The sequence below is a fragment of the Bipolaris maydis genome, assembly GCF_028858645.1.
Source record: "Bipolaris maydis strain C4 unplaced genomic scaffold PSV08scaffold_1, whole genome shotgun sequence".
Taxonomy (NCBI): domain Eukaryota; kingdom Fungi; phylum Ascomycota; class Dothideomycetes; order Pleosporales; family Pleosporaceae; genus Bipolaris; species Bipolaris maydis.
In genome coordinates, this window is record NW_027093857.1 from 1,780,170 (window position 1) to 1,803,317 (window position 23,148).

Below are 23,148 nucleotides of genomic sequence, written 5' to 3' on the forward strand. Positions count from 1 at the left end.
TCCTCATTCGCCTATTTTCTGGAAAGTCGTCCAAACTCCCTTGGTATGCGCTTTTCCCACCCACCCATGCCAGTGTTTCTCGAGTCGCTTCTAACCGCGTCGCAGCCTCTCATAGTCGCAGCGAGTATGGCTCGATTCTAGACTAATCGCGTCCTCTGCGGGATGCGTAGACATCAGTATCCATGGCTGGGTTCGCAGACCCACGTACGCTACCGCCAGCACCCTCGAGACGACCGCTCCCCAACGGACCATGCAATTATCGCGACGCCAGTCTAGGACCATGCGGATGTGACCAATTCTGGGACAAGCTCAGCGCCGACTTGCACGACGAGAGCACTGAGCATCGTCCGGGGAGTGAGCGCTCGACCTGGTGTGTCTGCGGCCACCATGCCTGCTTCCATCTGAAGGCGTCGCGTGCGCCCGAACGGCGTGCGCCTTCAATCTCTGTCCCACTGCCGTCACCTCACGTGCTGTGCGAGGGCCAATGCCAGACTCTGCCCAGGGTGCCATGCGATGCGCATGCTGGATTGCGCTTGGCTGTGCCTGGCGGGCACCAATCCATGCGCCTTGAGCGCTTCAATTCACAGTCCACTCACAGCCAGCGACATCTCCTACACACTTCACGAGTCCACGAGCCGGGTCGCATAGTACAAAGTCAAGACACCCCATCGCAAGCTACCACGAGCGGTCTCCCCGGAATCCCTTCCGTGTGCTTGCTATCTCATGAGCAGCGTCCAGTCGCTAACAAGGAAACTAGGCATGGGGTGAGTCAGTCGCATCACTCAGTGACAGGCCTGGGTCTTTCGACAATGCGTTTGGAGAGCATGTGTCAGGTTAACCGTCAACAGTCGCCTACACCGACTATACCAGATGACATCAACATCGCTGGGACCCCACAAACAAATCGCAACGAGCGTGACCCTTCTTTGATCAGAGCGAACACGAACAGCCCATCGCACGCTATCATAGAACATGTCCTTCCCTTCAATCGCAATATACAGCTTGATATACCTGGCGATACCATCCCAAACACATACAACCCTGAAGAATACGTGCAAAGCACTACAGAAGTCGCAACTCCAAGTGCAGGAGCTACTCCAGACCTAAGTGCTGCTGATCGGGCGGTACAAGAAGGAAAGAACCTGATTGATACTTTGGCAAGAATGACTTCAGACATGCAACAGCAGGCGGCCAGCTCACCAGACCGACCAACCAATGCCACAGTGCCCACTCAGCTTTTGTTGGAAAACTCTCCTTCAGTGCCCCAGGAACAGCTGCAAAATCTTTTACAAACAGCTTCTCCACAAGGGCTCCAAAAGCTGGTGTCCTATCTCGCTCCATTGCATAACTTGCTAAACTCGATACCCAACGTAGCTAACACTATGCGAGACCTGGGCAGCCGCCTTGATATGCTAGAGAATGGCTCCTTCAATTATGTGCAACCAGAAGACCTCAACCAGACCTTGGAGATGTACGAAGGCAGACTTATTGAGGTAGAGCACCGCGTGGACGAGCATGAAAAAATGCACCAAGCTTTAGATGACCACGGTAGTATCAGTTCTTTCAGTCGAAGACACATCAAGGACGCCAATACGTCTTTTGGATCAAATCACTCTGCCGAATCGACAACTTCATCGGCTCTAATACTCGCAGCCATGGATCGTAAAGACACCGAGATGGAACTCGATCACATCAAGCAAAGACTTGATGTGCTAGAAGCTGCGGCGCCTCCCACCTCTCTGGCTCCTTGGGAGATTGAAGTAGTACTGCTGCCATGGGGGCCTGACTTACGAGGCATCTGGTTCTCACAGGATGACCCAATGCATGACGTTGACAGGACCACAACTCAGAGTTCTGAAGAATGGACTCAAGCCCGGTCCTCCAGGACTAGCACGGGCACGCCGATGCTAGAAATGCGTAGGCGAGACACAGACTCAAGTCCTTACCCGGGTGCTCCGATGCTGGGCAGTAACCCCGTACTCAACCAACACGAAAGTGGATGGAGCAGTCAAGACATTACTAACTGGGCCTCGGGATCTACCGACGACTGGCTGTTCCCCAAGGCCTGTGGAAGTAATAACCTAGTCTACAAGCGACTCCAAAGCCGTGGTTTTGTGCGAGACATTACACTGAGGGGCGCCAGTGCCAAAGACGTCCAGGAAACGCTGTCGAATGCTTTCAGCGACGTGTTTGATCATTTACAGTACGATGACAGCGATGAGAACCCCATGATTGCTGCCTATCCGGGTCTTCGGGCGTCTTATATACCACTACGAAAGGTGCTTAGGGAATCACGGCTTCGTTTCCTTACACCCGCCGAAATGTCGAGCTCAGCGTTCTGGACAGCCCAGTTCCTCGCATCCGGTGTCATGATGCGAGTATCTGGGGGAAAGAAGAGGCTATACGTGACTCATCGCGAAGCCTATACCCAGCAGGTTGATCGAAACGAGTTTGTTGTCATGGAACAGTCATGGCCAGAACTCCGACAATTGCCTCGCTACCAACCCGAAAAGAATTTGCAAACGGACGGCAATGATGAAGACTGCCAACCACACGTCCCTGAAGCAGATGCCAAAGAAGCATGCTGGCAGTTTGTCGAAGCGTACGATGCTCCGCCTGCTAGCATGCATTCTTCATTCGGTAGCAACCAATCTGCCCAACTGTCTATGCGACCTGCAGGCCGACAATGGCGACGATCAATCACACCAAGCTCCATCTTGAAAAAACAGACGCATCCAATCTCTCCATTGAGCGAGAATCATCCGAGACTCCCATCATCCCATCGCAATCGCACAGTGTCTGCTTCGGCCATGGATACATTTCCCCTTAGCTCGGCCAAGCGTCGCTACAATGGGTCTCCAATAAAGCAGTCGTCTGCTCCACAAACGGTATCACGCACACCTAGTCTGATGTCGAGGCTTAAGAGACGTCGCGTAACAGAGTCCACATCACCAAGACCACAAGAGGATGCTCGGGAAGAGCCCCGGGTTCCAATATGGACTGCAACCCCTCGGCGTTCGCGTGAACCGCCTTCACCGTTTTACTCTTCGCAACCTCCACTGCCACGATCCTACTCCGACATCGCAAGTAGGCCAAGTCAACGCTCTGTTGCTATGACTGGTAAATCAACTCCATTTGCTTATGCGACCCCTCACTCTGGGCCTTTTGTGGGCGGTCCTGGCTACAGTGCCTACAACAACGGTGGTGACACGGAGCCAGACGATGACGACGATGCGTACAACGACGATGACGGCGAGCAGAGCTGGCACGGTGTCACTGATGGCGAGAGTGTTACGAGCTCCATTGCGGGCGCCGCCATTAGTGCTCAGGAGGGCGCAAGTTTCTCAGGGGATGACAGTGGCTTTGGCAGTGACAATGAAAACGACAGCGATGTGCAGTCGGAAGAAGATGCCGAAGATCATGCACAGCGGCAGCAAGATGATGGAGACGAGGATGAAGACGATGTATTCGACTCTCTACTCAGCATCATCGAAGATTAAATATGGACTGTTTTTTGGTTTTGCGGAGTAAGGATGTACACTTATCTCGAAGTTTCGGTCCAGCGTTTTTTTATTCTTGTCAAAACAATCAATTTCTTTTCTCGCTCTCTTTATTTCTTTTCCTTTTCCCACCCAGCAGGGTTTGTATATCACTGAAGATCTGGCGGCAGGTAGAATATAGTGTACGTCTAGCCACGCAAGTTTCTCTTTTCTCTGTATGGCGGTTGAGCTAAATAGATTTACTTTGTAGTCATTCCACTATCTTGAGCTAGTACGAGAGTGATCATAGCGAAGTCAAGGAGCGTGGCTCAAACGTGGGTATGTGAAAGGTATATTGACTCGAACTAGTCTGCCTTGCGCGGTGACCAGCATACTCTCCTTGAGTCGCAAAATTTCCCGGTTTGGCGTGCACACGTTCTCCCGTAACCCAACTGGTCCGCGGACATTAAAGGGTCTAAGGCGATCTGCCAAGGAAGACATCTACAATAATAACTACACAAAAGCACTGCCTACCGCACGAGCTCTAACGGCCGCAGCCGAAACCGGTGTGGCCAGACCCTGTTTACAACACTAAATCTTTTGAATGCAGATCTCTAGAAAGCCGTTATATGCACCGCCGTTACGCCGAGACAAAAAGGTTCGAAGGCTAGTTGAGCTGCTTTGCACGTTAAGAGTTGTAGCAAATCCCAGCCTGTATCTTGACATCTCCAATCGTGTCTCCAGGATAGAGAGTCCAAAGGCGCTTGTGGATGGGTAGCAAATATGTCGCTTGCTTGCTTGCGGTATCCTCGAATGTCAAAGATGTGGGGACGGCGTTATTCAGGCCCCCAGAGCGACAACCCCGGCATCTTGAAAGGAGGCGTAGCCATTGTGGAATGAACTTGGCATTTCTGGTCGGCGATCAGAAAGCTGGCTTTAATTATGTCGAGATTTCCCTTAATTCGTTGGGGTATCAATTTTCGACATGTCACGCTCCCATCATGGAGAAGAAAAAGCACCACGTATGGTTGACGAACAAACCGAATCGCAGCATACTACATTAATAGCGAGAAGAAGCGGCGACCCTCCTCAGCCACGCGCAGAAGATATACCAACACTACGCTACAGACACCGTGCGCTTGGGATCATCGCATTTTACATTCCCATACTTGTTGTGCCATGGGTACTAACATGTATACTCGCCTACCACCCAGTGGGCCTGCCGTCGTACATCCAAACTGAATTCACAGAAAGCAACATTACAACACAGCGACGCATTGTAAATGCCCTTGCAGTACTCAACTCTTTCGCCAGCATTGTCACGATCCCCCTCATCTCGGCGTTGATCGCACAAGCTGCAGTCGTCTATACGCAAAGGCGGCGGAAGAACCAGACGGTCAGTGTATCCCAGGTTTTTGCGCTAGCAGACCGTGGATGGTCGAACATCAACATCCTCTACGAAGCCTGGCCACCATGGAGGAGTAATAGGACGACGAATGGTGACCAAGCCCGACGCATTGGACCTGGTAGTGGGTTCCTATGGCTTGCTGCATTGTTCCTTTTACTCTGCGGTATCCAGCAGCCTATCCGAGAGGGTTTTGTCTCTACAGGGCAAATCTTGGTCATGGCCACAGAAGACAATCCTGTGGGTTCGCAGAATGGGCCCTTTCGCGGAGGAAGATATACACTCTTAGGGGTGGACCCCGAGCCAGACGACATGTCCACCATACCTGAAGGTGTAATTGTGCAGCAACTCGAGAATTCACTGGCTTCTCTCTCCTTCAGTGAGGTTCCCACGAATCTTTGGCCCGATCTACAGGATGCGGCTCCTTTTAAGCTGCGCAATGTGCCTCAGTTGAAGCAGTTGGGTCCTTGGGCACAGCCGGGCCTGGGTTTCTTCGTTGCTGCTTTTCCTAATGGTACAACAACTGGTATTCTCCGAAACCGCGCAATGCGATTTAACTCGACGATTCGATGTATTGAGATTAGGCAATCTTCGTTTCCCGCCACTTGCACGGGTGGGAGTCCCTTTACTTCTGATTTTACCTCCTCTGGTCAATTCGGAGCGAAAATTTGCGTCCCAGGTCAGCGTGGAAAGTTTCCATGGCAGCTCTCTCGCAATAGGCAGGATATTGTAGAAGATATTTTTGTGGATGTCAATACAACGGATAAGAATGACGGACCGATGAGCTACACGCAACATTGCGTTATCAAGACCACGCGAGGCTATTTCGAGCTCGGCAACTACCGCAACAACTACGTATACGGTCCCCTATTGGAGCGTTGGGTTGAGCCAGACCCATTTGCAGATAGGGCACAGTACAACGACTACCTTTCCGATTTTTGGAGAGACGGTAACAGGGTGGAAGTAGATAAGAATGGTGATGTACTGAGCAGTTTCGAGGGCCGCTGGCGCCGACCGTCAGAAGAGGATAGACTGACGGATATTGCGGGCTGGTAAGAGATGTAGCATATCTACATGGCATGTGTGATTTGCTAACTGACTCTGTTGAAGGCCAGCATCCGAATCCACGCCATCAAGCTGGCCCGTGGGCCCTATCTTCAAAGACACAAGCACGACAATGTCTGGTCCACTAATGACCTCAGCCATCACATTGTTCGGTGAAAGCTCCCTCTTCGCAGCCGCTAACGCATCCACAAATGCTACCGCGCCCCGACTCCTCGACCAGATCTGTCGTCTCAATCGCCTCCCCTTCTCCACATTCCGTAGCTACCGCGACTACACAGCCGCATGCTCCTCCCAAGCAGACGACACAGAGCGCCTCCTCCAAATAATGCAAAACTTTACAACCGTCCTCTTCTCAGACACAACAGCCACAGAACGCTACCTCTCCGCAAGCATGTACGTCCTCCCCTTCCTTCACCTCTCCCAAACCCCCTCCATTCTAACCCCCCCAAAAAAAGCTTCCACGCCAACCGCGCCCTCCTAACCCAAACCTCGCTCAAAACCTCCGGCACAACCGGCCGGCCCCTCCACTCCTCCCCAGGAACTTTGATCCCCGCCCCCAGCATCTCGCTCACCGGCATAACCCTCGTCTCCCTCCTACTCCTCCTCCAACTCCTCGGCCTCGCATACCTCGCATACTACATCTACAAAGTCCCCACCTGGACCCCGCACCTCGACGCCCTATCCATCGCCCGTATCACATCCAGTCTCGACCGCGGTATCGTGCCGGGGCTGGGCGCTGTATATGCGTCTGATATCCAGCGTCTGGATGCGGCGGATGCGACAATCGGCATCGTCGAGGGCGCGTACGCTTTTGACCCGTCTTCTGATTCTGCACAGCCGCTGACGCAGGTTAAGACGGTCGAGTTGGGTCTTGGTGCTTCGGGCGTGTTTACGAGCCGCTTGGCGAGGTTCAGAGTCCGTCGCGCCCAGGCGGCCAGTGACATGCAGTGTCGGTGTGAGGGGTGTAGGAGCCGTGGTAGGCGAGGCAGTGTGTCGTCGACTTCTTCGCATCGGTAGATTTGCGTATGGAGAGTAGGGCATGATCAATGACTGCGCCCATCTTTATGCCGTGTATTCATCACACCATGTTTATCCTCTATCCCTTGATTCATCCTTGCCTCTAAAACACGATCCATCACCATCTCCCATCCAAAAATAGTCTGGGCATCAACAATTTCCGCCCCAACCCTGCCTATCTAGCCACGTTCGAAAGACTTTCTATCCCGCTACCCCAAGATCACGACACATCCGCGGACAAAAATAAAAGCAAAAAAAGATGGACTCGCGGGGAATCGAACCTAATGTAGATGTTAATAAGCGAAGATCGTATAAGATGATTGGGAAATATTTACCCCGGACCACTCCCATGCTAAGGGAGTATTATACCACTAAACCACAAGCCCGATGGGTGCTGTTGTTGAAGCTGATTCGATGGAAGATGGAGCAATTTGTTCAATTATGTTGTTGTGCGCCAAATTTTGGGAAAATGAGTTGCAATTGTGGGCGCGCCAACACGGAATTTGAAGTGTGGGTCGGTTGTGTTCTGGACCTGCTGGGTGCGAAACTCTATGTTACGATAACACTAGCGTTGGATAGTGGGAGAAAATTTGTGTTGGTTGTGGTTTTTGTGGCTCAGTTGGAGCTGCGCAGATTTAAGTTATTGGGAAGGGAGATTCTGGTGAGTAATGGGAAGGTGTATTGATTCTTTTTTTTGGCTGAGAATAGGTAAGTTAGCCTGATAGTTGATTGTGCACGTTGATTAATATGAGGCACTGTTGTAGCGACAATACGTTTCTCACTCGAAGCCAGAGTCTTGCTTGGAGTTTTCGACACTTCAAACCAAACGCTTTTGGTCTCGCCAATTGCTAACAAATCTAGCACATATGCACTTAATTGTTTCTGGTATGAGTGAACATGCTAGAAGGGCTCTGTGCACAGAATTTTCGAGCGTTTTTTTAGCAGACTGCCTCCTGATGTAAACGACTAGTTGGACGCGCGTGGAGATGCAACATGACGGGACGCCATGCCAGAACGCCAACGCAATGTTTCTTGTTATCCAAAGCAAGAGCCAGCGAACAAAGCCACTCATGTACCCGTTGTGATTAATCTGCATTAAATCTACGGTAAACAAGTATGAAGAAAATCAGTCAGAACATTTTCAATCTACAAGATTTGTGTCGTGAACTTGACTCAGACGAACAAAAAAAGGTTTCAACCCCTTAGTGTCAGTGGGAGATGCCATCTCAGCCAACAAATATAGGTTTATGGTAACAAGACTTTTGCGTTTACTAAAAGTGCAATTTTCATAACTACCCAAAAAGACTTGTTGCAGCCATCTAGCCCCCTCAAATTGAAATTATTTCTTCCTTGCTTGTTACTTGGCCGCCCTCATCGCGGAAGACAAAGGTATCAGTGAACATCAATGCAAAAAATAAAATAAATAAATGGGGCCAGAGGCGCAAACTAGTGAGATTCCAAAGATTGACATGATAGCTAAAATCTACGGATAGCCTGGTCATCAACCCTTTTGCCATTACGGTTGTGGCGCATGATCGAGGTCGTCATCTTCGTCTGGCTGCTGCATCCAGTCATTCTGCTGCATGTCTTGATGAATTTGGTGGTGCATCTGCTGTGGCGGTTGCTGCGCCTGCTGTTGGTAGGGCATGACCAATTCCGAAGGGTCTAGACTCAGATTGGCAGACGATGCTGATTGCCACCAAAGATTTTGCATGTCGAGGATAGGAGTTCCCTGATCAAAAGTCGTCGTGAAGGGGTTTCCGAAGGGAAAAGCCATGAACTGGTCGTACTCGATAGGGTAAGGATAGATAGGGTCCGGGAACTGCTCCGAGAGGAATGGCGGGAAAGTCTGTGACGACACTGCTGGATAGACGGGTTCGTTTGATGTATCCCAGGACTCTTGTTGAGGTGGAATGGTGAAATTTTGGGAACGCTCCCATGTCCAGGATTGCGAAGGCTGACGGCCATCATCATCATCATCCATAAGCTCCTTGACCTGTTCTCTCAAGATAGGAGCACATGTGTTTAGGATCTTGTAAACCACACTGTGGGCCCGAGAGGCGACAGGGTCGTTGACTCGCAAAGCACGGAGCCAACTCATCAACTTCTTGATGTACTTCATGATGTTTTCTCTACCATCTTTAAGATCTTGACCCTCGTAAGACATCTCCAGCAGAAGCACAGCCATGCTCTGCATGACTTTTGCAATCATTGTCAGTAAGTTTTGTTCTTTCTCAGGTCTAAAAAAAAACTTACTAATATGAACTATGTCCCACCATGGGCCCCGGGAGTAGATGAAGGTCGTGTCTGGTTGGTCAGGAAACAATGATGTTATTTGTTCGGCCGCTTGAACACACAACTCGGCTGTTTTTGTGTTGAAAGTGGCTGAACGGCTGCTCTCGGATTCTATTCGTCGCTCCATTCTACAGAGACAAGGTCGTGTGATGAGGACCCTCGTGCTCCAATAATAAATCCTGAGCAAGTAGCGTTCGCGATCGACGTCGGGTTGCTGAGCCCAGCTACTTGCATAAAGGTCATCAGACGGTAAAGCTATGTTGGCCCAATCATCCAGTTCATTGAGAAGCTCTGTGATCCTAGTCTGAACGTGCTGTAAATCATAGTCGTTAGCAAATCCAAGCGATAGGGTCATATGAGGAGGAGCAGTCAGGCAGTACGGTTTTGGACATACCTCCCAGGATCGAGCTGCAGTCCGCGGGGAATATAAGCTGAGAAGAACCTTTTGCGAGATGAGATTCAAATTGATGTATGCAACCAAATAACTACTGTCATCAGTACCTCTATCAGACTGAGGGGTGATACTCCTTGCGCTTGATTGTGGTGATTCATAGCTTGTGCGGACGCGGGAAGGTTGTCTAGATGAACTGTTATCTTGATTTGGCGGCCCTAGATTGGACCTTGGTAAAGATACGGTACAGTCCTCATGTCCAATAACTGGGGGACGGCCCGTGATGGATGACACAAGGCATTCGATAGCGTGCAAACACCACCATGTCCTCACTAGTGGCTCTTTTTTAGAGTCGTCTAGTGCTGTATTCTCGTTGCGTAGATGAAGGCCAAGAGCCAAGGCCAGTCTGATAGAAACTCCGATCATGATCCAAGCCCTACTAACATGGCCAATTGCAAGGAAGTAAAATGCGAGGGCGCCAGTCTTCAGTTTGAAAGGTTAGTTGTCATTATGGAGAACAAAAAAGAGGTCACTTACAGCCTGAACCCTATCCATGGTAGGCGCTGCAATAAACACGATAGGATCACCTAGACGTAGAAGATGCACTGCGCGAGTCATGTAAATCAAGTGATCTCTTTCGTCTCCTCTCCATGGAGCTCCCGTGAGTTGAGAGTATTTGGCCCCAATTGCAAAAAGGAGATTCATGGTAATGCGCCATTTTGGAGGGATCTCATATTGGCGTTTTTGTTTTGCAGATTGTATGTAGCGGCGAAACTGACCCTCAAAATTGACCGGCATGAGTGGGAAAGTATTATGCACGGTTTCAAGATAGCAATTGAAGAGGTTCTCGGCAACTCCTGGTTCCGGCATTTCGTAAGGATCGACCGCGATATCGATCTCGATGTCGTCACTATCCAAATAGAAGGTTGCGTCGGTTGTGTGTTGCATGGAACCTTGCTTGGTATTTTTTCTTCGTTCATGCAAAGCATCAACTCGTTCATTGACGGCTTTGGAGCTTGAGCCGGGAGGACCGTGTCTTTGGCCTTCAGAATTTATGCTTCCACGTTCAGCTTGGCGTTGAACGCTGCGCAGCCATTGTACCTCAGAGTTTTGACCTATATAGCCGGTCTCTCTTGCTTCGCGGTTACGCATCAAATCTTCGTCCAGAAAATCGAGATCTTCATTCGAACCAACTGACGCGGTGACAAAAGCCTCTCCGTGGTTAGTAGTTTCTGGTTCCTTTTCCCCTGAGGACTGTTCGCGTGGTCTTTTCCCCAACGTTTTGCTCAACTGAACGGAATCCAAGGAGACAAGGTCGTCTTCTACCTATAAAATACTAATGATTAACAGGATATATGATGCCACATGGCAAATGCGCATAGAAAACGTACATTCTGTAATACTTCGTTGATAGTTTTCTTGTCTGCATCGCCGACACGTCCCTCCAGTGCCCTCAGGAGGTTGACAAGATCCTGATTCAGCCGCATAGCCCTGAAGAGTCAGCGCGAAATTACATGACGATGGTGTCTTGAAAACACACTCTCCCAGTCGATCACGCCGTGCAGAGTCATAGACACAGACTGAACCGGCTCGTTCGCAAGTAGCGCAACGCGGCGTCTCACCTGAACATCGGACTTCTGTGTTCAGCATTAGCTAGATGAGTCAATTTACAGAAGAGGCCAACGTGCTTCGTTTGCGGCAGGCTTTGCATGCTCTTGCTCTACAGAAACATGTCAGTCTATTGATTGCCTTTGAGTGGTTGTTACTGACACCCGATCTTCTTTCTCAACCTTTTCCTGCTTTTCCCTACCAGGGCGAGGCGGTAGCTTTGGTATTGCGACCTTCCTGCCGCATTCAGGACTGGATGCTTGATATGGGTTTCCTTGCATCACGGAAGCTGGCAGGTATCAAAGCGCGCTAAAGAGCGCACTACCAGTTCAGATGGAGCTTATGTGTGGCCGTCTGTGTGCCTAGATTACTTCAGATTTCGTGGGACGTGCGAGGAGAGATGGGCGGGCGAAGAAGATGGATGTGTGAGAGAGGATGGGTGTGAAAAGATGGATACGAGGTATGCCAGCCCAAGGATGGACTAGGATGGGGAGGGCAGACTGCGCAATTTTATCTGCAATAGGTATGCATACCACTTAGTTGAACAATGAGCTCTCTGTAGAGGGCTGTTGTTTGACAGCAGCTACTCCGTTAATGCTGAGGAGGAGGTAAGTAGGGTGTCTTGTTTTTAAGAAATATGATTGGCGGGAACCTATCCCGTTCCTGGATTATCCAATCATTCACGCACAGCAACTGAGAGCTCGTCTTTTGTGAAAAAAAACATAACTAACATGCATAGAGAATTTCATACCGACCTGCTTCAGCTTGAAACCAGCAACTGTTTCTCAAACGCATAGCCTGCAGTCTTTGATCCGGTTTTGTTCCGTTGGGATCGCGATCGCGGAGGCCACCAAACGTCACCAGCCAAAGACGATTGCCACGCCCCATCCCCCACCCAAGCATGTTACTTGGTGGGAAGGAGGGAAAATCGTACACAGTATTGTAATATGCGCGAGTATATAAGAACATGTTGAATTATTTGTAAATTACTAGAAGACATGGCATGATGGTGATTTTGCTATGTGCATGTATGTACGTCATGTTTGGTGTACCTGCCATGGTACGGCTTCTTCTGTCGTGTAAACACGAGGTACCTGCAGGATTGATTTAGGCTCCATATTCGAACCGTATTTTGCGTTTCCTAGCCATCCTTCGAAGCTGTTCCTACTGACTAGGTGGTCTGGCTCATCGAGTATGCAGTCTGCCCAGGGAGGAAACACTTACTAGCTCGCCGTAAGAAGCTAGCGTGTATGCACTGTGCTGGATGTCCTATCTTCTCACCACCAAATCCTCCCGTTTTTCTCCCCATGCAGCGCGTTTACTAAGGCTACTCCGCCCACACTCAACATATGTTCGCAAGAATGATGGAGTGCATAAAATGCCGAGCAGAACATGTTACATCCAACGCGAGGCTATCACAATGCTTTGTATGTAGATAAATATACATTCAGACCACTCAGAAATGTTCCGAACTGCCACAGGGCCCATGGATAGTGGGTATTAAGGGCATCGCAGAACATGGTAAGCGGAAGCGCTACCGAAACACCTTAACCAAGATCATCTTTTAGCCTATCTAGTCCTGGACGTATTTTGTTGACCTGGTTTCGCGGCGCCTCTCCCGGTGGTCCGCCCTGATCGAGGTACCTTGCTCCGTGGTGGTGTTTTTAGCGCATCTCACATCAGAAGGCAAGAGCAGAGGCATACAGAACTGACCAAGCTAAAGCGTTACGGGAATAACTCGGTAATCAAATCAAGGTAATGTTTATGTTGTATGTTCTTCCACATCTCCTACTGCGGGTAAATTCAACCGACATACATTTTACCTAACTGGTATTGGAGAGGCAGTATGAATTCGGGAATAAAGATAATCTAGCAGAACCATTCGAGTAGGACCGACTTACAATGTTCCAAAGATAGGCAAACCATTCATCGGCGTTGGAGGAGAGATTGTGAAAATATCAACCTTGTCATCTGGCGGACTGCATCATGATCAAGACCAGGATTGAATCATTGTGGCAAGAGTACGGCGATGAGGCAACTAATATGAATCGACCAGCCCCCCCGAAAACCCGTATTCCATGGCAACATGCATGTCAGGAACCTTCTCACTGCTCTCGTAGTGGCGTATTTCGGTCTTACTTGTATCCTACACAATGTCGTAGCACTCCGATGCAAGAACATCCGGCCTGAACTTGACGGATGCAAGCTATTTTGGAAGCCTCGAAACTCCCGTATATGGACCAGATTTGGGTTTGTACTCACGCGCAAAGAAATGTCCCTGCTTCTTATAGCATTTGCACTCATGGTAACCTAGCCACTGTACACTTTGAGCAAGGGAGCACCTGGTCAATGTCTGTTATCAGCGCACCTACATTAGCAGGCAACACTACATGAACAATCGAGCATCGGAAAAGCAGACAACGCATCTAGCAAAAGACTGGTAAGCAAAATCCCTCAGGTCCGTACTTAGTATCATAACATCGCGATGATAGACACGGGGCTGATGGCAGTCAAGCCAAGTACTGCCGCCGGATGGGCCAAGGGATCCGGGTACCCAATTAGCCTCCTCCATGACATAGGCTACCAAGCCCAACGTGGCCTAGTTCCCCAAGCTCTTCGCGATGCACCCTACTAACCACCGATCCTCAAGTCGTCTTTCTCCTCTGCTGGCCCCAATAGCCACACTGCCACCCATATTACGGAGACGGTCTCACCTAACGATGCACAGCGACAAACCCGATCTCCACTCATCGTGCAATCTCACCGGATCCACTCGTCGCAAAGCAAAACTACCCACTCTCTGCTTGCAAAGATAGCCCACGACACGGCACCTGACGAAAAGTTGCAAAGTGAAAGAATAGCGAAAAGAAGAAAAAAGAATAAGAGGGAGCGGGGAGGGGGGGGGGGGGGGGGGCCTGCTTGTCGTATGATTACACCTGGACCGAGGTCTCCAGAAGCGGGCCAAAGGAAGCAAGAAAAAAAAAGAGTTGAGTGATCGAGATCTAACTCCAAGAAAAAAAATGTTTGCCTCAGCAACTCTCTTCTGGGATGTGGAAAGCCAAGAACAAGGCTGCAGCTTTCGCCATTGCAACAACTCACGACTGTGGATTAGAAAGTTTCTGAAATGAGAAGACGATTGCTGCAACAAAGACAAGTATCCGACAAGTCCGAAAAGGGTCAGATCTGAAATGATGACCGAAAAAAGATGCAAAAAAAAAAACTACCAACTATGATTCCGTGAACCTTTGGTTGGAGAGTAACAAAAAAAAACCTGAGATGCGTTCGTGATTAGCTACTCAAAGCAAAGCAAAGTAAACATGGACATTACGCCAGAAGCCATCTTTCCACAAATCCTAATTCACTCCTTCATTGACCCTTGAAATACCTTTACATTGAACAATCCTTCCCTCCCCCAAAGACATACAAAAACCACAGACCTTGACTACGTCTTCTGCATGCCCTCAACAAACTCCAGTGCAGCCTCCCTCTCGACGACATCAATACTACTCGTCTTATTCGAATAACTAACACCATAGCACCGATCCGCCACATGCACCATCTCGGGCCTAAACGTGGTACAGATGAACTGACCGCCTCCATCACCCTTTTTGCCACCATGGCCACTGAGCCGCTGCAGCATCTGGGCAACCGCAGTGCGGTACTGGGCATCGAGATTGGCGTCGATTTCGTCAAAGAGGTAAAAGGGTGCGGGATCGCATTTTTGGATGGCGAAGATGAGAGCGAGGGCGCAGAGCGACTTTTGGCCACCGGATAACTGGCCGATTTTTTGCTGCTCATCGTGCTTGCTGTTGAAGGATACGGCAATGCTGACGCCCGTGTATTCTTCGACTTTGCTCTTCTTGTTGCGCGGCTGCGCGGCGTTGTCGTTGTTGTTGTTGTTGTCGTCGTCGTCTTCATCTTCATCGTCGGACACGTTGCCCCGGGCGTCGCGGTCGGATTTGCGGTTGATGATTAGGCGGCCGCGGCCGATGGGGACGAGTTGCTGGAAGACTTCGCCAAAGGCGGCGGCGACTTGTTTGAAGGTACGCGCAATGGCTTCGTCTTTGCGCTGGTCGAGCACGTCGATGAGATTCTCGATTGACTTGCGCGACGTGTCGAGTTCGGCGCGGCGTTCGGTCAGGGTGCGGCGTTGGCGGGTGAAGTTCTCGTACTGTTCAAACGCTTTCTTGTTGACGTGGGCGAAGCTCTTGAGGGCTTGGTTGACTTTGGTGAGCTCCTTGGTGACCTTGGATATGTTAGTAAATGAAGCGACACTCGTATCATGAATGAATGCCAGCTTACCTTCATGGTATCCCATTTTGTGTATTTCCGATTTACGTCTTCCGGCAGAGTACCCAAATCTCTGATATCCCGCTTCACCTCGGCTAGTCGATCAGTGAGACGGCTGCGATCTGAGTCTTTCTTAGACATTGCATGCTCTTGCTTGGCCATCATCTTTGCAAGCTGGCGGTTGTTGGCCTCCTTTTCGTTTCTTGCATTCTCTAGCTCGCTCAGCTGCGCCCGGATGTCTTCGATTTGAGCATCAGTCTCCTGTATCTGCTGATCGAGATTGGCAATAGTCCGGTTGATATCGTCCAACGCACGTTCACACTCCCGTAACCGTGAAGACTGGCTGGTCGAGCCACCAGCACCGCCTTGTTGTGCCTGAATGTTGTCGAGCTCGGGCTGCAAGTTCTCGTTCAAATCTAGCTCAGCCTCGACCTTGCGGGTCTCTAGGGTAGTCCGCTCTTGCTTGACCCGAGCAAACTGTCGCTTCAAATCTTGTACTGTACTTCGCAATGTTGCCAGCATCTGTTCCTCGTCATTCGACAACGCTTTCTCAAACTTGGAAGCGATTTCAGCCTCCCAGTCGCTCTGTTGGGCGCCCAGTTGATTGATGGCAGATTGAAGTGTCGAGGCAGTCATTTGCTTCCTAGCCAAAGTGTCCTGGATATCTCTCAGAGACCTCTGCTTAGTCCGCAGTTCTTCCCTCATTGGCGCATAGCTGTTCTCGCCTTTGTCTTTCTCATGTTCGCGTCGGCGAACCTCGCTCAAAGCTGCAGTAAGTTGCTGGCGCTTCTGCTCGAATTCGGCCGCAATGTCACGTTTGCGTTGCTGCAGCTCATCGTATTGCGTGCGCATCTCAGCGAGCGTTTGGTAGGCACGGATCTTGGATTTTGTCGGATCATGGTAACCTCCACGGTACTGGCCCTTGCGGGAAGCGTTGTCTCCGTCGAGAGTGTATGCACGAACATTGTACTGCTTTGCGTTCTTCTTGCAGGCAGTCAGGTCGGGACAGACGACAATCTTGCCGAAGACATGCTTGAATGCCTCGTCAAATCTTTGGTCATATTTCAGCTTTGGCAACAGCGGTTGCATATCTCCAGTTGCCGGAAGGTTCATATCATGAGCCCTGATACGATTGAGAGGAATGAAGGTGATACGTCCGCCCTTGTCCTTGATGAGTCTGTCGATGAGTTTACTCGAGACTTCATCGTTGTCTACAACAACATTGAAGAGAGCACCCTCTGCTGCAGCTTCTGTGACGGCCCGGTAGTCACTACTGACATCGAGCAGGTCCGCAATAGTTCCATGCACACCTTCGAGGTCCCCTTCTTTCTGGTATCGACGGAGCGACTCGAGACCGCGACTTGTGCCATGATCAAGCAGCCGGGAGAAGGTGCTTTCCGCTTTCCTAAGCTCTCCTAGGGCGTTTGTGAGTTGGGTATTGACTCTGTTCTCCTCTCTGTAGAGATTTGTCTGTTCGTCGTGGATGGCTTTGTAAGCGTCCTTGGCCTGCTCAACCTTTGCGGCAAGATCAACGCTGGCGTCTCCCTCGCTTTCGATAGTGGACCTGAGAGTGGCGATTTCACTTTCGATGCGCTGAATGTCGCTCTGAAGCTGAGCAATCTCTTCGTTTGTCTGCATAAGAACAGCCTTGCGACGGCTGAGGTCGCCATTGGACTGCTCTATTTGAGCACGCAGAGCTTCGTCTCGCTGTTTTTTGGTAGTGTAGAAAGCTGTGCGGCCCTGCTTCTCCTCTAGTCGCTTCTGCTGACCTTCGGCTTCCAACAACTGTGCCCTGACAGCTTCCTCCTCTTCCTTCTTAGCGTTATATTCAGGCAATAGCTGCTTGAGCTCAGCCTCGCGTGCTCGAATCTGCTGCTGGAGTGATTTGACTTGCGTTTCGCGTGACCTCTTTGTTCGCTGAGCGGCCGACTGGTTGTCTTGCAACGCTTTAAGTTCAAGCTCAATCTTGGCCTTTTCCAGTGTAGCTGATTTGCGCTCCTGTTCAGACTGCACCCGGTCTTCTCTCAAGACGTCTAGATCGCCTCTCCGCTTGTTGATATCCATGTCGATTTGTGCGATTTCGGCTTCGGTCTGCACAAAGGCTGCTTCGTTGGTCTCTTTCATCTCACGGCCCTGGTTTTCGAGATGGTCAATGTTCTCAATCAAGGCCTCGAGGTCGGCTTCTTCACGCGACTTGAGCGTGTACATCAAAGAGCGCCGCTCCTTGTCATTTCGGCTCCAAGCCTCAAGCTCTTCTTTTTCGCCTTCCAACTCGTCCAAGCGCTCATTAATGGTGGCCACAACCCCGTCAATGTTGGCACATTTGCTGTCGGTGTCGGCGAGCAGCTTCAAACTGTTTGCACGGCGCTCTTCGTATACGTTGGATCCGGAGATTTCCTTGAGTAGTTTGAGACGCTCAGAGTCCTTCATGTTGGTGAGTGCTGTTACACGGCCTTGAGGGACAATGTAGTAAGGGTTTGATCGCGAAAAACCAGCAGATTCAAGAATCTGCATGACCTCTGACTTGGTGGCGTTCTTGCGGTTGACCGAGTATTCATCTTTTTTGGCACCAATTGTTCGACGCAGGTAGAATTCGGGTTTGCCAGTCTGGAAGCGATCTTCTGTGTTGTCGAAGCAGACTTCGACGTACGCGGACATGACGGCTGAACCAGAACCCTCGTGCAGCAATGCCTGGCGCTCTTCACGACCGAGATTGTGGTAGTCATCTCCCAGGACGAATCGGACGGCGGCGAAGAAGTTGCTCTTTCCGGAACCATTGCGACCGACGACGACATTGCAGTTGGGCGAGAAGGGCTCGATTTGCATCTGCTCCTTGTAGCTCTTAAAGCCCTGGATGGTGATTTGTTTGATGTAACCCATGGCGGCGGTTGGTTGCGGTTACGGCGCGCGGGCGAGGGAGACTTGCGGTCGCGTGTATTTATGAGTGCGATCGCGCTGGTGCTCTTCAGCACATAGTGGGGCCGTGGTGGTGGTGGTGGTGGTGGTGGTGGTGAGTGTGAATGGGGAATCGTCTAACCAATGTTGCGCCGGCGACGCGGTGCGCGTCGCGCTTTCTTGCCAAGAGATGATCGCCCACGCTAGAGCGATTTGGGCTCCAACACGTTGTTGATGAGGGCAACCAGAAATGGCCTTGTTGCAAACTATGCATTTGCGTCAAGTTACCCATTTTCTGGAGAGATGCAAGTTTTCTTGATCGAGAAGCAAACCAAGTCAGGGCCTTGTACGACCAGCAATGAAATTGAGAGCGAGTGAACCGGGTGTGTCAAGGCTTGTGCGGTGACTGCAGTGACCTAGTAGCATTCGAGGAAGAAAAGTATTGGCTAGGTACTGGTTGTTCAAGTATCAATCATGCTCTTATGTCCGTGGTGCTCAGCCCACTGGTTGATTGATTTTAGCAACAAATTCCCCTACAGGGTTGTATATGAAGAGATGGTTACGTGCCGCAGCCTGGTAGTCGCAACACTAAGCAACAAGGCAGATATCGTGATGATATATAAGTTAAGAGAAAATGGACGAGCTAGAAGCAGCATTTCTCTGCATTCTTAAACCATGACTGGCCTCTTGGCACCGTTGTATCCACCTACCCTGCATCTGCATCCAAGCAAAATGCCATGCGAGGTGATCTTGTCCCTGTCTTCTAGCGACCTTGAACCCGCACATGACACTTCAAATAGTAGTCATCAGGCTTGTTCCGATCATGGTGGTGGCAGCTTGTTGTCAGTGGTGGGTTCTTTGACCATCACTCTTCAAGGAATGGCACGCTCGTTTATCCCGGTCGAAATGTTCCACTTCCGCCACCAATTATGTGCCGCAGCGCCATTGGGGAACATGGGCAGACGTAGTTGCGGGTATTGTGCGTGTTGAATGGAAAGAACTTGGAGCAATCTCAACAAGCGTACAGTGGAGGGAGAGCGTGAGTGCAATTGTGGCAAACTAAGTGATAGACTTCTTAGGCATGTTTAGAGTAGAGTAGAGTAGAGCAGAGTGGAGTATCAGGGTGGCGGGGAAGGTGCGGGTGACGGAGCTACCTCGGAGGTATTTTGTGGATGCTGGTTCGGTGGAAGGAGCAGGAGCAACGGCCGAAGATTTTCTTTTCCCAGCATAGCTTCACAATGCCCTCTGCCAGGCTACGGCATGGGGCGACTGTCTCGTGGCTCTTGGCTGTGAGAGTATCGGAATCAGGCAAGAAGATGCAAACACGTAGATATATGACGCCTACATCAGAGGTCGTGCAGGTCGCGTACAGGCCAGCAACGTGGCTGACATGGAGGCAGACGTGACCTTGTGCTACCCTTTGTCCAATTTACTTGGGACCAGTTCGTAGGTTGGAGTAGCGGTGGGATGGCTGGATGCAGGTGGGGTTGCCGTTTTTTCTTTCCCGCGTGCAATGCGCGGTGATGCAATGTGGACGGGGGGCGGAGGCGGTAAGCGCACGAGGGCTGCGATCGGATTTGCAAGCACAGAATGGGATTTTGCCCACTTTCCCATGGTGGCCGCCCAACTTTTCGATCAGCCCCTCCCGATCCCGCCACCTGCCCGGCGATGGGACTTTGACCTCGGCTATCAATTGGCACAACCTACAGCCCTAGCACATGGGCGTGGCCGATCGCTTGCAAGCGCAGTGTTGTGTGAATGCACTTATCAAGGTCACGGATTGCGAACGGGATTCCGCTTAATGTCGGTGGTGGTGCCGTGCGCCTTTTTCTTGTGCAGCAAAAGGATGGCTTTTTTCACTGCCCGCGGCGCGCAGTTTGTCCAGACTGATGCTGCGAAGCGAAGGGGTAGGCGAGTGCGTTTAAAGTCGAGCATGGACGTAGCAGGGTGGTATATTTCAGGCCTAAGCACATGCACAATGGGCGCACCAAACATGTTGGGCATAGCAGGCACTTGGTGTTACAGTGGGCATGGGTGAGAGAGAGAGAGTATGTGTGTGTGGAGCAGAGGTAGCGTGGAGCCCCTCTCTCTCTAGTGGACCATGTGCGTGCCGTGTCTTCACCCGTTGTACTCTAGTTGGCCTGCCGCGAGGACAAGTGAGATTGGTGGCGCCAAACCTTGGGCAGAGACGCGTGGTGAGCAGGAGGCGGACACGGGCAGCAGTAGTGAGGAATTGACGGGCCGAGAGCAGCGGCAGGATGGCCGGGCTGTATTGGCCCATTGTGCAGGGCAGAGGGCAGAGGGCGCGCTGCTCTGGCCTCGACCACAGTGAGCAAGGCAGGTGTGTGCGTGTGCGTGTGTGCGTGCGGTGTTCCGCGGAAGCTGGGGGAGGGGGGCCACCGTGTCTGGAGATGAATGGGGAGGGGGGGTTGCACTGTGGTAGAGTGCATAGGTGTCCTCGTGCTGCATGGATGAATGTGCACATATGCCGTGGACACTGTGACTGCAGTGTGCGGGGAGACGTCAATGGCACTCTGCGGGTGAATTGGCTGCCTGGCTGCCTGGCTGCCTTAGGTAAGCATGTGGTGTGTGGTGGTGGTGACAAGCCACAGCACAGGCAGGCAGGGCAGCCACAGAGGGCAGGCAGAGGCGCGCGGTGCCGAGAGGAACCGGCTTCGGGGCAGTCGCAGGTGTCGCAGGCGTCGCAGGCGTGGCGACTGGCAATCGCGATGGCCCCCGGCATCGTCGATCGCCCTCTCCCGCTACGTCACCCGCCGCACAGACACCCAATCATGCCCCGGCCCGGTGCAAACAGCACCAAGTCCCCCTGCTATCGCTTTCGCAAGTTCCGCATGTTACCAAACCCCCCAATTGTCCAATTCCCATATCAGTCCCTCGCCCCGGCTCCGTCGCCTTTTGGCTGTACCCTTTGTCTACTCCCTGCCCCTCCGACTCCCCCACAGCCTGCTCTGCCGACATCATCGCCACGGCCTTTTCTCCCGAGCCTGTCCTTGCCTGCTCCTTCCATAACCAGCACGTATAACTACCCGTCTTCCCAAGCACTCAATTCAACTCAACTTGCCCCTCCCGCAGCACCTTACTCCACAACACTGCTGCCCTTCACACACACACACACACACACACACACACACATACACTCTACACAACAGCAATTGCCCTTCGCCATGACGGAGATCCAGCAGCCCCATCTTGACTGGGCTGGCGATGCCTTCACTGCCCTCCATCCACCAGGCATGAGCAATCAACACCATGACAAGTGGTCCACGGCCTTTAGCAACACTGCTACAATGCCCACACAAGCCTTCTCCATTCCTCCTTCCCTCCTCACTCACGCTGCCCTGGAGCGGTATGGCCAAGTCACTCCACCCGAGGAATACTCTCCCACTCACCCTCTTCGCCATGACCGCGAAAGTTCCATCCCTGTCGAGCAGCTTCGTAATGAGACGACGCCTTGGCCCAAAAAGGAACCCGCCTCACTGCAAATGACCCCGCCAGAAGAGCCTTCACCAAAGCGACGTCGTACCACCAGGCAGACGCTTACCAATCAGGATGCTGCAATGCTGCCAAGTGCACCTGTACCACCTCAGCAAGAAACCGTTGAAGCCAACCCGCAGCCACCCAAGCGCAAGCGGGGTAGGCCCAAATCTCAGCCCCAAATGGTCGAGGCCTACACCGCTGACGGCTATCCCTTCCAAGTCTCATCGGCTCGCCAGAATCATCTCGAGAAGAACCGCGTCGCTGCACACAAGTGCAGGCAGCGCAAAAAGGAGTACATCAACAGTCTCGAAGGCCGAGCCCGAGAATTCTCCGCAAAGAACAAGATGCTCAAGGAAAACGTTGCCCTGCTCCGCGAAGAGGTCCTCAGTCTCAAGAATGAAGTCTTGCGTCACGCCGGCTGTGGCTTCTGGGCTGTTGACGAATACCTCGCCCGATGTGCTGGTGGCCTTCTTGGTATGGAAGTTCCTGCGTCAGAGATGCGCCACTCAATATCACATCCCAAGAGCCCCCACCAAAGCCCCGCTATTTCCGTCTCCCACCTCACTGGCCAGCATACCCGTGAGCGCAGTATGACCTCGATGACTTCAGCAGATACCGACGATCTCGGTGGGCTCGAGCTACTCAAGGACTTTACCGACGAGGACATGGATGATATGGGAATGTAGAAAGCCAGCTCAGCTGCCCTTGCTATCAAGACCCTTCTACATCTGGCGCAATACCGTTGCGTCCGCTTTGGACCCGCTTTCTGGTACGCGAGCACGTCAGCGATTGTCGCCGCTTCTACTTCTCTTTCCACAATTCTTACGATACCCCGGGTTTTTGCCGTGCTTTGAGCAATCAAAAAAGCTGTATTATTTTTCTTGTCTTTGTTGATCCTTCTACATATGCCCCGCATGATTGGCCACGGCTGGAGACTCCGGCGGACAGCACCGATGACTGACGAACTGGCGTTTGAGCCATGGCTGCGAAAAAGGCGTTTGACTAATGCATATCCGACTGTATGATTAGCATACATACATACAAACCTCCCAAAAAAAGAGCTATTGATGACGATCATCGCTCTTTTCTTTAGATAGTCACAATGGCATATATGTTACATGCACATACGCAATCACTCACACGCACTTTGCTCTTGCTCTCTGACTTGTCCACACCACACTTTTGGCTGCTCGGAACTTTCCGCC

At 51.3% G+C, this 23,148-nt stretch overlaps 5 protein-coding genes across 5 annotated transcripts; 3 read left to right on the forward strand and 2 right to left on the reverse strand.

The window, feature by feature from the left end:
- Positions 1-182: 182 nt before the first annotated feature.
- Positions 183-3,761, forward strand: PSV08DRAFT_213728 (uncharacterized protein; the record flags this gene model as incomplete). The annotated part of the gene is made up of 1 exon (XM_014222846.2): positions 183-3,761. One exon carries the CDS (start codon positions 183-185, stop codon positions 3,498-3,500), a length of 3,318 nt encoding a protein of 1,105 aa, XP_014078321.1. The 3' UTR covers positions 3,501-3,761.
- A 703-nt stretch (positions 3,762-4,464) lies between these two features.
- PSV08DRAFT_358055 (uncharacterized protein) lies at positions 4,465-7,054 on the forward strand (the record flags this gene model as incomplete). The annotated part of the gene is made up of 3 exons (XM_066092950.1): positions 4,465-5,936; positions 5,995-6,342; positions 6,405-7,054. The coding sequence occupies 3 exons, from the start codon at positions 4,465-4,467 to the stop codon at positions 6,964-6,966; spliced, it is 2,382 nt and encodes a 793-aa protein (XP_065949971.1). The 3' UTR covers positions 6,967-7,054.
- Positions 7,055-8,395: 1,341 nt separating this feature from the next.
- On the reverse strand, positions 8,396-11,685 carry PSV08DRAFT_398029 (fungal-specific transcription factor domain-containing protein). The gene is made up of 7 exons (XM_014222849.2): positions 11,423-11,685; positions 11,275-11,289; positions 11,044-11,143; positions 10,190-10,978; positions 9,656-10,135; positions 9,223-9,574; positions 8,396-9,165 (listed from the first exon to the last, which is right to left on the reverse strand). Exons 1-7 carry the CDS (start codon positions 11,539-11,541, stop codon positions 8,483-8,485), a joined length of 2,538 nt encoding a protein of 845 aa, XP_014078324.2. The 5' UTR covers positions 11,542-11,685; the 3' UTR covers positions 8,396-8,482.
- A 2,929-nt stretch (positions 11,686-14,614) lies between these two features.
- PSV08DRAFT_358057 (chromosome segregation protein) lies at positions 14,615-18,430 on the reverse strand (the record flags this gene model as incomplete). The annotated part of the gene is made up of 2 exons (XM_014222850.2): positions 14,615-15,506; positions 15,563-18,430. 2 exons carry the CDS (start codon positions 18,428-18,430, stop codon positions 14,703-14,705), a joined length of 3,672 nt encoding a protein of 1,223 aa, XP_014078325.2. The 3' UTR covers positions 14,615-14,702.
- Positions 18,431-21,630: 3,200 nt separating this feature from the next.
- On the forward strand, positions 21,631-23,076 carry PSV08DRAFT_358058 (uncharacterized protein; the record flags this gene model as incomplete). The annotated part of the gene is made up of 1 exon (XM_014222853.2): positions 21,631-23,076. The coding sequence occupies one exon, from the start codon at positions 21,631-21,633 to the stop codon at positions 22,627-22,629; it is 999 nt and encodes a 332-aa protein (XP_014078328.2). The 3' UTR covers positions 22,630-23,076.
- Positions 23,077-23,148: the final 72 nt, after the last annotated feature.